The following is a 14604-nucleotide window of genomic DNA, read 5'->3' on the forward strand; positions in this document are numbered from 1 at the left end:
GGCCTCCCCAACGCCAAAATTTTCACCTCTAACTCTTGGGGGCGGGGGGGAGGGCACGGCACCGGGCTTGAGATTACCCAGCCTCATACGGTGGCATGGGGAAATCTTGCAGCTGCCCGCTCAGTCCTGTAGTCAGCAAGGCCAGCGCTGGGGCTATGGAGGTGATGGACGTGTTCTCCACTGATGACCTGGCCGGTTTTTTACAGGTAATGGCGCGGAGAAGGAGGTGGGGGGCGGGGTGTCAGTAAAGGAGAAGAAATGAGCCAAGTTCAGTCTCTCCAAGGGCCCCCAGCTAGCAGCTGATGGACGAAAGGGAGAGAAGGGGGCGTGTTGGTATCGCTTCCTACATCCTTCTAAATCCCTTTTGGAAGAGAAAGATCCGGAGTTTTAAAAACCACACATGGTGGGACTTACCTGGCAGTCCAGTGGTTAAGACTCCGCGCTTCAAATGCAGGGGTCGCGGGTTCCATCCGCGGTCGGGGACTAAGATCCCACATGCCCCGCGGCGCGGACAAAAAAAAAAAAAAAAAAAAAAGAAGGAAAGCACACACGCACGGAGCAGAATCTGATGTTAGGGACTTTTACTGCACTCCCTTCCGTGGCGTACATCTTTGCTCCTCCTGCGGGTTTACTCAGTGCCTCACTGCCCAGTAAGTAGGTATTCAGTAAATGCTCAGCTGTGAGGAGCAGGTGGCTCCTGGTTCCTCCAGTAGGGGCGCGGCTTGAAAGGCAACCTGAACAGGGACTAGTCTATGCCTTTCCCTTCGTCCCTCCCACAAGCGAAGAAACAAAGCAACAAAAGAAACCCTCAAAACCACCACCACCACCACCAAAAAAACCCACTTTTATGTCTAAGAAGGAAGGGGCAAACCTAAGTATTAATAAAACCCCTCTTCTGGTCCATACACATTTTTCTTCAGCTGTGCTTCCCTTGCTGGACACAAGAGGGCAGTACTGCCCTGTATTTAGCAGCTTCCCTGACCATCCTCTCCCAGGGCTCCCAAGTCACAGTCCTTGGATCTCTTTTCTGTATATATTCATTTCTTGTTGGTCGCATCCAATCTGATGGCTTTAAATGCCATCTATATTCGAATGCCTCCCAGACTTGTATCCCTCCTGGATCTTGCTCCTGAACCTCAGATTTACATATGTAGTTGCCTGCTCAACAGCTCTTTTTTTCTGTCTTATGGGCATTTCAAACAAGATTTCCAAATGTTGTTCCTGTTCCTTTTGCAGACTTAACCAGCTCAATTGATGGCAACTCCTCCATCCCTTCAGTTGTTTAGGCCCCAAAACCTTGGCACCCTCCTTGATTCTTCCTACTCTCACTCCCCATGTCCCACCTGTTGGCATATCCTTTTGTTTTTACCTTGATGTTATTTCCACATTCTCACCATTTCTCACCATCTCCACTGTTACCACTCTGGTCCAAGCCACCATCATCTCTGGCCTGTATCAGTGCAGAAACCTAACTGGTCCGCTTGTTTCTGCTTGTGGCTCTCAACGTAGGCAGAGTGATTTCTGTAGAGACATAAGTCAGACCATGTTACTAGTTCTCTGCTCAAAAACCTTTCAAAGCCTTTGCATCTCTCAGAGTAAAAGCCAAAGGCCTTCCAGTGGCCTCTGAGGTCCTACCTCACGTGGCCCTTTGTTTCCTCTCCTGTCTCAGTGGCTCCCTTTCCACTGGCCACCTTGTTCTGCTGCTCCTCACGCATGCCAGGTAAGCACCCGCCTCTGGGCCTTTGCACTTACTGATCTCTGCCTAGAATATTCCTCCCCCAGATGTCTATGTGGTGCTCCCTCACCTTCAGGTCTGCATTCAAATGTCACTTCAGTGAGGCCTTCCCTGACCAACCCTTCTACGAGGCTAGGATTTGGGCCTGTTTTGTTCATTGCCTTATGCAAGTGTCTAGAACAGAGCCTGCCCATTCTAGGTGCTTAATAACTATTGACTGAATCTGGTGGCTCAACGAGGGAATGAATATATGGGCAAGGCCGGGGCTCTGATGAAGGTTTGGTGAGCTAGAGCATGATTTCTTCTTCCCTGTTTCAGGCCAAAGCCCGGCAGGGCTGGCTCGTGGCTGGCACGGTGGGCTGCCCGGGGCCTGTGATCTCCCTGTCTTCCGAAATCCCCATCACTAGTTGCTTGGAGTTCCTCTGGGACCGGCCTACTCTTCTAGTGCTGGGTAGGTAGATGCCCCTGCTTTTCTGTGCTCAGACATGCATTTTCTGAGTGCCTGTGTGAACAGCTGGGGCCTCCCTAACCCTCTGGCCCCCGTACCCTGCAGGGAACGAGGGCTCTGGTCTGTCCCGGGAGGTGCAGGCCTCCTGCCAGCTTCTCGTTAGCATCCGGCCCGGCCGGCAGCTGCCTCCTGGACTCGAATCCTTAAATGTCTCCGTGGCTGCAGGTGAGTCCCCACTCCCCTTACTTCTCTCCCTTTAATCACACATGTACAGCTGGTTCATCCTAAACAAGTTTCTCAGTCTTTCTGTGTCTCTGTTGCTTTATGTGCCAAATGAGGAAAATACCTACATCCTCTTGAGGATTAAGTGAGGGAGTGGCTGGCACATGGTCCCTCCTCTTCTCCATCCTTGTCCTTCTGTCTGTCTGTGCAGGAATTCTTCTTCACTCCATTTGCAGCCAGAGGAAGGGTTTCCCGGTGGACGGGAAGAGAGAGCAACCTCTTCAAGACCCCCAAGATCCCTCGGCCTCGTCTGAAGTGCCCAGAGTGGCTCAGCACCCAGGGCTGTCCTCGGGGTGAGAAAAGGAGAGGCAAGACGGGGGCTGACTTGGACTGTCCGAGGTGTGTGTGTGCTGGGGGAGGGCACACACATCCACACGCTCGAATGTGCCGGGGCCTCTTGCCTTCTTGCCTGAGTGTGTGCACCCAGGCCCGTGTTTATAAACCACACTCCCAGGGCTGGGAGCTTTGTGGTGGAGACCAGAGGAAGTTCAGTTTCCCATTTTGGCTTTGGACTTGCAATTGGAGATGGCAGCTTGCTAATTTCCAGGCTGTGCTGGGACAGAGGGTCTCTTTCTTTCCAGGCCCTGCCTGGAAGTCAAGGGGAAGTTCAGACATCAGAAGGGAATCAAGCGGCCCAGTCCAGGGGTCCTCTTCCTCTTGGACCAGCGTGAGAATGTAGAGGGAAGCCCGGGGCTCTCTTGTGGGCCAGACAGGTGCAAATCCAAGCTCAAACCCTGCCCTACTGGGGCCTTGCGCACATGGCTTCATCTTTTTGTGTCTCGGGGCCCTTGTCTCCACCTCTCTCGCAGGGCTGTTGTGAGAATCCAATAAAACATCACCTGGTATCCAGCAGTCCCTCAACCAGTGGGCCATTATATCTGATTTCTCCATTAGGTGGCAGCCTCGCTCTTTGGTCCATAGTCTTCAGGAAGCTTTCACAGCCACCTGGGGAGATTTCTGGCTGTGGCCCACCCCCACCCCCCCACCCCAGAGGGGCAGGGGAACGATTAGCAAATACCTCCCACCCTACTGGCTCACCAGTAACCCCCATGGGTGAGTCATCAGTCAGTCTGCCTCTGTGGACCGACCCACTGAACCAGAGCCTTGGCCTTTGATTCTGGGAGGTGGTGAGGACGTCGCAGCATTGCTGTTTATTGTACAACCCAGACAACTTTGGTACTCTTCCCCCAGGGTCCCACAAGTGGAGCAGAGGCCACTAGGATAAGTAACTTAGAGCAGTGTTGGCTGCACATTGGAACCACCTGGCAAGCTTTAAAAAACAAGTGACACTGGGGACCCACCCCTCCCAGCCTGATGTAATTGGTCAGTGTGCAACATGAACATCTGAATTTTTAAAGCTTCCCACGTGGGTTTCATGTGCAGCCCAGACTGGGAACCACTAGTTTTCTCAGCCTCGGCAATACTGAAATACTGACATGCTGGGCTGGATAACTGTTGTGAAGGCCTGTCCTGTGCCTTGTAGGACGTTTAGCAGCATCTCTGGCCTCTGCCCACAAGATGCTGGTAGCACCCTTCTCCCCCTAGTTGTGACAACCAGAAATGTCTCCAGACACTGCCACGTGTCCCCTGGGGGACAGAGTCGCTCCTAGTTGAGAACCAGTGCTCTGGAGCACGGATCTGGAGGACAGCAGCCCTAGCTGCAGATCCCGATGCTGTGTGACCTTGGCCATTTCCTTACCCACCTGCGCCTCAGCCCCCTTCTCGGTCAGAGGGGGATAATCCTACCTTCTTGGGTGGCCGGGAGGATATAGAGGGTGATAGGAACTCAGTGCCTTACACATCATAGGTGCTTAGTAAGTAGTACTGCCCTTTTCTCTGTGGAATGGATTTATCTTGGAATTCTAATGGTGATGCCAGTTTAGAAAGACATTTGAATTTGTTTTAAAAATGCCTAAGATGGCTTTAAATTCAAAGTTATTCCTCTCAAGAAGGAGGAAGAAATCCCTTCATAAACGCCATAGATCTCCATTGCCCGGGTCCCCCCTTGAGCTCTGTCCCTGACTGCCACACAGGCCGTGACCTCTGCTGGCACGTGTCCATCTTGGGTGTACTGCACCACCTCCCATATCCCTGCTGCACTCTTGATCAAGAGCCTAGTGTGGTTTTTAACTGTGGCTGTGCCTTAGTGTCCTGGGATCAGGGAGTGGGTGGGTGGGGGCATCACTTTAGTAGTCCAGGTGCCCAGAGGCACAAGGCTGATTGGATCGGCATCTCTGGGGAAAGAGCCAGGCACCAGCATTTCTTAGGAGTTCCCCAGCTGATGTCAGCGTGCAACCAGTTCGAGAATCACTGGCTCTCAAGCCACCCGCAGGTGTCCAGCTGCTTCCAAATCATTCACACCTATGCTTTTGAGTGCATGCCTGAAAGTTTGGGCCAAGCAACCTTTTACCTGTCCCCAAAGTTCTTCAGAAGATGCTGGATCCAGCCCTGACTCTGTGGCTTCCTATCTGGGTGGTGTCTTGGTCTCCTCATCTGTAAAATGGGGATAGTGCCATCGCTGCCAGCTCCAGCTACCCCCTCCCCAATAGGGAGGTTGTAAAAATAAAAAGTATTCTGTAAACTACAGGGCTGTGCACCCCAGGACTGGCACATGATAATACAAACCTGGATGTGAGGGTTCAGTTTATGTGTCAACCTGACTGGGCCATGGGGTGACCGGATAGTTGGTCAAACATTATTCTCGGTGGTTCTGTGACGGTGTGTTTGGATGAGATTAGCATTTAAATTGGTAGACTGAGTAAAGCAGATCGCCCTCCCCAGTGTGATGGGCCTTATCCAATCAGTTGAAGATCCGAATAGAACAAAAAGGCTGACCCTTCTGCAAGTAAGAGAATTCTCCCTGCTTTTTGGAACTGAAACATGGCCTCTTCCTGGGTCTCGAGCCTGGCTGGCCTTCAGATGGGGACTACATCGTCAGCTCTCCTGGGTGTCTAGCCCCACCCTGCAGAACTTGGGGCTTGTCAGCCTCTGTAATCACATGACCCAATTCCTTATAACATACATAGTGTGTATCTGGATGTGGATGTGTATATATGTATATCCTATTGGTTCTGTTTCTGTGGAGAACCCAGACTAATAGATCTGATGAAAACAAACTGAGGTGCCCTGGTGCTCCCCTGCGTGTGTGGGTACAGAATTCAGTTCTGCTCTCTAGAACTAAACCCAGCATGGAACCTAGAAGTTGGGGTTTGGTGTCTTTGGGGCCCAGAGCCCCCTCCTTCCCACGGACTCCTCCGTGGTGTATGGAACCCTATCTAACCTGCCTTGGGCCTGCTGTTCATCAGCTTTCTGATTCCCAGTGGTCTGGGCCACCTAGAGGGCCACTCCCCTGGGCAAACAGCCAGGCCCAGGCGGCTCCTCCCTGCTTCCCCCCCTGGGCAGCAGGCTGGCTGTCCTCTGGCAAGACAGGTTCACTTGGACCAAAGGGAACTGAGGCTGTAATTACCTGCCAGGTATGCACAGGTGTGTGGTTATGTCATGCAAACCAGGCACTCCCAAAACGAAGAAAATGCACCTGAGGCCCTAAGGCCGAGGATGAGGCCTGATTCTCTTTGCACGTGGCCTCGGGTGCTGGCTTCATAGAGGCTGCTCAGCTCAGCAAGCGCGGTTAGAAGCCCAGGAGCTGGGGTGGCTGTGGCCGTGGGTATGAAGGGCGGCAGGGTCGGGATGCAGCCAGAGGAGAGCACAGCGGTGGCTGAGAACATGACCTTGGCTTTCAGCAGTGTTTGCTTTGAGTTCCAAGTCTGACACTTGCTAGTGGTGTAAATGTGGACATGTCCTTTAACTTTTCCAAGCCTTGGTTTTCCTCATCTGTAAATGGGGACAATAGTGTCCACTTTGGAGGATCGTGGTATGGATCATTACGAGATTGTGCACGTAAAGCCCTCAGCCCCATGCCCTCAGACTTCAAGGTGTTCTCACAGCGCCTGGGGGCCAACCTGCACGTAAAGCCCTCAGCCCCATGCCCTCAGACTTCAAGGTGTTCTCACAGCGCCTGGGGGCCAACCTAGAGGTCAGGGCACTGGGCTCTGCCCTCCTACCGACCTGGCCTCAATTTCCCCATAGGCTCTAGGGCCCCTTTCAGCTGCAATACACAATGGTCTACTGCCAGGAACAGAGGGAGTTGGGGGAGGGGCGGGGGTTGAAATGACATTTCCAGGACCCTCCTTTGTCAGGGTCCCCCAGCCAAGAGGGGACAGGTCTCAGAAGGTTGGTGTTCCCAGAGCAGCTCAATTGTGGCCAGCGCCCCTGCCCCCTCCAGGGCTGGCATCTTTTTCTTTTTCTGGCAGGAGGTTAAATTGCCAATACCCTCCCCCAGGCTGGGGTCCTAAACTCGACCCCCCTCCCCACTCCAGCAGGGCCAGGCGCCAGGGAGCCCCACAGTTTGTAAATGTAATCAACCTTGAGGTCTCTGGCTTCCACAGGTGCAGTTAGCATGCCCATCTGCTAATCCCTGATTAATGATGTTTACAAACATGGGACTCCACTCTCAGAGCTGCTCAGCCCTTCCCCAGGCAGTGAGCAGAGCTGGAGGTCCTTCCTCGGAGCCCCCTGGCCCAACTCTTATTGCACACAGATGGAAAGGAGACCCAGCGAGAGCACCCAGGGAGACCGGAGGCTGGGAGGCCTGGGATCCTGCTCTTCTTTCTTCCCAGTTCTGGAACTTCCAGGACACACGGTGTTGCCTTTACTCACCAGGCCGGCTCTAGCCCCGGGGCCACACACACATACCTCCCTTCGTGGAGGTGTGGGCCCATCCCCAGTGCCCCAAGGATTGGGCTCCCCGGCCTCTCCCCAGACACCCCTCCCACCTTCCTGCTGAGGACTGTGTGGGTCTGGTCAGAGGCCCAGCAGCGAAAGCATTAGGAGCCCACTTCTCAGGGAACTATATTCAGTGTCCTGGGATAATCCATAATGGAAAAGAATATGGGAAAGAATTTGCTGTGCAGCAGAAATTAACACAACATCATAAATCAACTCTACATCAATTTTAAAAAAAGACAAAAAAAAAAAACAACACACACTTCTGAATCAGACAGTCCTGGGTCCAAATATTGGGTCTGCCTCAGGCCAATCTCTTAACCTGATTGAACCGCAGTTTCTTCCTCTGTGAAATGGAGATAGGAACAGTACCTATCATAGAGGTCATTGTGAGCATTAACGATTGGATGTATAAAAAGGACTTAGCGCAGTGCCGGCGACACAGTAGGTGCTCAATAAATGTGAGCTTTTTTATGGCAGTGAAAGTAATGACAATAATAAGAATAATGATGATGATGATCAAAGGAGGCATCAGAAGCTACAGAGATGCCCAAGGAGTCCCCCTCTCTGGGGAGAAGGGCAGGTCCCAGCTCATTACTGGTGGGGGCTGGGTGGAGGTGTCAGATTGGAATCACTCCTGGGTCTATTCGCAGCTTCTCTGTTTCATTAACACCTCCCTGGTGGTCTTCAGCTCATCCTGCTGGGGGAGGTGCCTCCTAGAGCTCCCTGCTCCCCACTCCTGGGTCTGTGTTCAGACCCACATACAGAGAGTTTTATGTGGGAGAGAGGTGTCCACTGGCTGGGAGGCTGTCACTCTCCCCTCCCCCCAAGGCCCTGGGGGCCTGGTCAGGGGGTGTAGCACCTGAGGCTGCCCCTTCCTCTCCCCTCCCCCATCAACCTCATCCCCACTGCATCCCAGCCTGGCCGCTTCTTCCTTCCTTTCGAATCTCCCGTGACTCGGTGTGAACAGGGCTTGATCTTGGGTTCTCATCCTGACCCACCTCTTCCTAGCTTGATGACCTAAGGCAAGTCGCCGTCCTCTAGGACATTTATTCAGTTCTGTAAAATGGGGACACGATACTCACAGCCTGGTAAATTGTTAAACTCTCTACAATGGCAGCTGTCGTTGTTGTTATTTTACAGGGAACAACAACTGCTCTCAGAATTATCATTTTAAACTGCAGGACTTTGTTTAGCCAACCGGGGTAGGGGAGCAGGGCCAAAGCCCTGAGGACCACTAGGTTCAAAGAAGCAGGAAAGGGCGTGAACTTTGCCCCAGTTAATTGTCCCAGTTTCCTCCCCAGACTGGGAAAGGGAGTGGGGCCGTTCATTGAATTGGGACCAGGAGATTTATACCTCGGGCTCTGGGAAGGCTGCTTCTAAACAAGGTTCCCCTCCACTACACTCCAAGAAGAATTCTTATGGAAATGCCTGTCCTTCGCCCCCTACGTGCCCTCCCTGTCACAATATTCCATTTCAGAAGACACCCTTCACTGGCTGCGGTGGGCCGGGAGGAGGGGCTGGGCCCGGGCTTCCCACCCCCCGCCCCCAAACCCAGCAGTCTGGCTGAACTTGGCCCCTTCTGCATTCTCCTGCCACCTCTGCGCCCCTACCCCTGTCCCCCTCAGACACCCTGCTTTTTGCTGAGGTTTCTGGGTGTCAGAAGGGAGACTCTAAAAAGTGGTACCTTTTGTGGTTTATCTGTCACCTCAAAAAAACGTCAGTGGGCTGAACAGTTTCCTTCAGAAAGAAGAAAACGAGACACAAGTCAGCAAACGAGGGAGACAGTAAGACAGTGGGCTTGGTCCCCTCTTGCAAGCAGCCTTACAGGCCTCCCCTGTCCCTTGGTCCCCACAGGCCTCTGCAGACACTACGCCCCTCCCACTGCCTAGGTACACCCACTCCCCTCCTTTAGACTATGGGGCAGGAGTTAGTTAGCTTTACTCCTTTCGTATTCCCCGGTCCCAGCACAGGACCAGGCACATACTGGGGGTTTAAAAACCATGAACGAACAAGCAAATGGGTCCTGAGATGGGAGACTAATTGCCTCCCCCTCCTCTTCTCTATGGTGGGGTGGGGGGCAAATCTCTCAGCATGTTTCCAGCTGGCCCTGACCTTTCACCTTTCAGAGGAGGCAAGATGCAAATGATCCCCCAGCCACAGCTGCTCTTGATTCTCTGAAACAAAGAAGCTAATCGAGGGCTGAGGGGATGCTCTGTAGAGCCCCTCAGCCCTCAGCCCTGCTGAGACCCATCTGCATCCAGGCCTTGCACAGATGCCCCTCCCGTAGATGGGGGTACTAGCTGCAGGTCAGGCACTGCCAGGGGCTGGATCTTGTTTGAGTCAGAGCCCTGAGACCAATACACGTACACAACAGTCTCGCCATGGTGAGTATGGGACCCGCAAGCCGTGCGCTGGCAGCAGGGTGATGATGATGATCGTGATAATGATGATGATGATGGTGGCGATGGGACGAATGTTTATTATGTATGTGCCATGTGCTAGCAGTTTTACATGCCTCGTCTCCTTTAATCCTTATGATGCTTTCGGGTGGGCACTGTTACTACCTTTGGTTTAGAGACAGGAAATAGACCCTGAGGGGTTGAGTAACTGGCCCAAGGTCATGGTGTGGCGGTCAGAAGGGTTTGGGAGGGAGGGAAGGAGGGAAGGGAGACAGGGTGGGGAGCTGGGGTTGGCAGGAGAGGACCTGCAGCCCAAGCGTCCGCTAGGAGGCTGCTGCTCAGGAGGCCAAGCCACATCTGCACACAGCCACCCTCCCTCCCCCCAACACCAAGCCCCTCCCCCACGCAGCACCCCACCCTGTCTCCCCACTCCACCTCTCCCCAGCCATCTCGACAAGCTCTAAGTGGGTCATCCCAGTGCGGGAGCACCTCCACCAGCTCCCGGCTCAGTGGTAGGTGTTCTGCTCAGGCTGGGAGGCCAGAGTGACAGCTCAGGGCTGCTGTGGGTGGCATGTGGCCTAGAGACACCCAGACTTGGGTTTAAATCCTGGCTCTGCTCCCACATCTAAAGGCTCAGGCCTTAGCCGAGTTTCTGAACCTCTCAGCTTAGTTTCCTCCCTGTAAAATGGTGCCCAAACTGGCTTTCTCCCAGGGTTGTGCTGGGGCTTGAGAGAAAATGCCCTGGGCACAAGGTAGGCCTTCAGAACTCTTCCTTGCCCACCTCTTCTGTCTCTCTTGGGGGCCTCCCTCTGTGTCAGCCTCTTTACCCTTCTTAGCTCAGGGTCTGGTTCTTCCTCTCCTCAGCTCTGCCTCTGTTTTCTGATGATCTCCATCCTGTCTGCCTGTCACTGGGGGTCCCTGTTGCTGCTCCCTGTCTGGGGCTGTGTCTCCACATCCTGTATGTCCCTCTCTTTTCCTCTCCTCTGGCTCTACCCTGTAGGGCAGATCGATGGCAGCCGCTAGTTATCGATTGGGGTGGGCATCCAAGTGTGGCTGCCGGAGGCCAACATTGACGGACAGGATCGGTGCCCAGGCTGATGGAGTGGCAGTTGGAGAACCTGGGGCTGCAAGGCAAGAAGGGCTCCCACCTCTCCTGCCAGGACCTGGGAGTGGGAGTCCTTAAAGCTGCAGACCCTGCCGCTAGGATGGGAGTAGAGGGCGGGGCAGAGGGCCTCTGAGGACAGACAGCCAAGGCTTAGCTCATGCTGTCATTTAACAAGTATTTATTGAGCATCTACTATATGCCAGCTGGGGATACAGCAGTGAGTGAGTCAGCAAAAAATCAATAAGTAAAATTATATAGTGTGTTATGCAAGAAATAGAGCAGGGAAAGGGGGATGGAAGTACAGTTTGGGGGAAAGCTCCATTTTGAATAGTGTAGTTAGGGATGGGCCCCCTTGAAAAGGTGACCGTTATGCAAAGACCTGAAGAAAGAGAAGGGGTGAGCCCTCTGAGAGCATTCTGGGCAGTGGGAACAACAGGTACGAGCAGAGACCCTCTGGTGGGGGCAGGCTTGGTGTGCTCTAGGCTCCCAAGGAGGTTGGTGGTGGAGTGAGGAGAGCAGGAGGAAATGGGTGGGAGGGAGAATGGCGGGGGGGTTAGGCAGGTGCATGGCTGGCGGTGGACAGTCAGTCCAGGGCTGTCAGCTGCCCCAGCTCCAATCTGGGAGGCCCGAGCATCTCCCACACGAGGGTAACTTCTAGAATATGATTCTGATGCTCCAGCCATGCCGGGAGGTTTTGTTTGTTTGTTTTGGGGGTTTTTTGGTTCTTTTTTTGTTTATGTTTTGGTTTTTTGTTTTGGTTTTTAACTGAAGTCTACTTGGTTTACAACATTGTGTTAGTTTCAGGTGTACAGCGCAGTGGTTCAGTGATACATATATATGTGTGTATATATATTCTTTTCTCTTATAAGTTATTACAAAATATTGAGTATGGTTCTCTGTGCTATACAGTAGGTCCTTGTTGGTTATCTAGTTTATATATAGTAGTGTGTATATGTTAATCCCATCCTCCTAATTTATCCCTCCAACAGTGACCACGTTCGAGGTCCTTCACTGGCTTTGTCAATGAGATAATGCTCACAGCAACCCTCTCAGTAAGGATCTCTCAGTCCTTGTTGAGTTGGGGAGACTGAGGCTCAGAGACATTTGGCAACTTGCCCCGGGTCATGCAGCTAGGAAACGGCAGAGCTGGGACTCAAACCCAGTTTTGTCTAATTCCAAAATCTTTGCTTTTTCCTTCTTTTTTGCTTACCATCTTAGCCATTTTTAAGTGTACAGTTCAGTAGTTAAGTATATTCACATTGTTGTGCAACAGATCTGCGGATCTTTCCATCTCACAGAATTGAAACTCTACACCCATTAAACAACAACTCCCCATTCCTCTCCCCACCACCATTCTATTTTCTGTTTCTGTGAATTTGACAACTTCAGTTACTCATATATGTGGAATCATAGAGTATTTTTTTTTATGACTGGCTTATTTCATTTGGCATAATGTCTTCAAGGTTCATCCATGTAGCATGTGATAGGATTTCCTTCCTTTTTAAAGGCTGAATAATATTCCATAGTATGTATATACCACCTTTTGTTTATCCATTCATCGGTTGATGGACACTTGGTTTGCTTCCATCTCTTGGCTGTTGTTGAATAGTTCTGCCATGAACACGAAGAGTGTGCAAATCTCTTTGAGGTTCTGTTTTTTTTTTTTTTTAAACATCTTTATTGAATGGGTTCTGTTTTTAATTCTTGTGGATACACTCCTAGAAGTGTGATTGCTCGATTATTTGGTAGTTCTGTTTTTAATTTTTAAAGAAATCATCATACTGTTTTCCAAAGTGGCTGCACCATTTTACAATCCCCCCGACAATGCATGAGGGTTCCGGTTTCTCCAGATCCTCACCAACACTTGTTATTTTCTGTTTGTTTGTTTGTTTTTGATAGTAGCCGTTCTGATGGGTGTGAGGTGATATCCCACTGTGGGTTTGATTTGTGTTTCCCTAATGATTAGTGATGTTGAGCATCTTTTTTTTTTTTTTTTGGCCGCACCAGGCGGCATGTGAGATCTTAGTTCCCTGACCAGGGATCGAACCCGCACCCCCTGCATTGGAAGCACAGAGTCTTAACCACTGGACCGCCAGGGAAGTCCCTGAGCGTCTTTTCATATGCTTGTTGGCCATTTGTAAATCATCTTTGGGGAAATGTTTATTCAAGTCCTTTGCCCAATTTTTAACTGTGTTATTTTTTTGTTGATGTTGTTGTTGAGTTGTAGTTCTTCATATATTTTGAATATTAATCCCTCATCAGATAGTGATTTGCAAATATTTTCTCCCATTCTGTAGGTTGCTTTTCACTCTATTGATTGTATCCTCTGATGCACAGAAGTTTTACATTAAAAAAAATTTTTTTAATGTTATTTTTATACAATTTTTAAAGGTTACTTTCCTTTTAGAGTATTACAAAATAGTGGCTATATTCCCTGTGTTGTACAATACATCCTTGAGCCTATTTTACACCCTGTAGTTTGTACCTCCCTCTCCCCCATTCCTAGACTGCCCTCTCCCCCCACTGGTAACCACTAGTTTGTTCTCTATATCTGAATCTGCTTCTTTTATGCAATATTCACTAGTTTGTTATAGAAGGTTTAAATTTTGATGTAGTCTCATTCATCTATTTTTTCTTTTATTGCCTGTGCTTTTGGTGTCATATCCAAGAATCCATTGCCACTCCTCTCTGCAGTCAACAGTTCTGCTGACACCTTTGGATGGGTGGGTGGGAGGGAATGGGGGAGGACAGTTTGCAACAGTTGAGGGAATGAGGAAGTGTTTAGCCAGGAGAGCGGAAGCATGTGGGTGGTAGTAGTAGGAGCAGTGGCCGTGGTATTCAAATTACAGAAGTCCTTTCATGGAGCAGAGCAGTGACCCAGAGGGCAGGATTGGGCCCAGTAGGAGGCTCAGGGAGTCAGATAGCAGCTCAGTCTAACAGGATTCCAGAGGTTGAATGGGGTACTTTGGAGGTAGTGAGCTCCCTGTCACTGGAGGAGTGCAAGCATTCAGATGACCACTTAGGCGGGATGTGGCACAGGGGCTTCAGGCACATGATATTAAGGTTGGGTTTATGGCCTCTGATCCCTTCTATGATTCAGTAAGGAAGGAGGGAACTTCAGCCTGTGGGGTGGGGTAGACAGGATTCCACCTGACAAGTGTCCTCTCTCTGCTGTGTCCGGGGAAGTCTTGTAATTTGGGCTTGAGCTGTGGAGGAGATTCCCTGAGTTCCCATCACCCTGGAGCCTGAACCCAAGCTCTGACCTGGATGGCCCAAGGATCTTGGAGCCCTGGGCTGGAAGAGGAGAAGAGAGGTGACGATGTGGCACCTTCATCGCCTGCGAGGTGCTGCTTGCGGGCAGAATGAATTGAGGGAACACAGACTTCAGGGCCTGGCAGACCTTGGTCAGGTGCTGCCTTGGGCACTTGCCGCCTGGGTGGCTGTGGGCAATTTCTTTAACTTCTCTGATCCTCACTTTCCTCAGCTGAGCAAGGGGCCATCGCCTCTCTCGCAGGGTTTTCTGCAGAATGGCAATAACAAGTGCCTGGAGGCTGGCTGGAGCTCAATCATTGCCTTTCACCACCTCCAAAGCCAATGACCTTGAGTGGGCTGTACAACCACCACCCTCCGGTGCCGCTTCCCACTGTTCTTGGCCTTGGCCAGCCCCTCTGACCCGGGTGGACCTCGGTCCCTCATTCCTTCTGAGGCTGGGAATCCAGACTGCTGGATCCAGATCCAGAACACAGCCTGGCCATTGCAGACCCCCAAGCCGGCCCAGGGGCCCTCTCGGCCTGGTTGGGTGGGGCTGGATGACAGCCTCATCTCCTCTCTGTTGGTCCTCTGTCAGTGC

The 14604-nt window shown here is 51.6% G+C and overlaps 1 protein-coding gene across 4 annotated transcripts in view; it reads left to right on the plus strand.

The window, feature by feature from the left end:
• Window positions 1-14604, plus strand: part of MRM1 (mitochondrial rRNA methyltransferase 1) — a 32040-nt gene that overhangs the window by 895 nt on the left and 16541 nt on the right. For 2 of the 4 annotated variants that reach the window (XM_059909142.1, XM_059909144.1), the window contains 5 exons: window positions 113-206; window positions 2054-2186; window positions 2289-2408; window positions 2617-2758; window positions 3047-3326. In XM_059909142.1, coding sequence (XP_059765125.1) covers window positions 113-206; window positions 2054-2186; window positions 2289-2408; window positions 2617-2758; window positions 3047-3296 — 739 coding nt within the window. In that variant the 3' untranslated portion in view covers window positions 3297-3326. Of the gene's footprint in view, window positions 1-112; window positions 207-2053; window positions 2187-2288; window positions 2409-2616; window positions 3327-14604 lie in introns of those variants that run through there. The other 2 variants (XM_059909143.1, XM_059909145.1) reach the window with 2 other exon arrangements.

The sequence above is a fragment of the Balaenoptera ricei genome, chromosome 20 (genome assembly GCF_028023285.1).
Source record: "Balaenoptera ricei isolate mBalRic1 chromosome 20, mBalRic1.hap2, whole genome shotgun sequence".
In the NCBI taxonomy this organism is placed as follows: domain Eukaryota; kingdom Metazoa; phylum Chordata; class Mammalia; order Artiodactyla; family Balaenopteridae; genus Balaenoptera; species Balaenoptera ricei.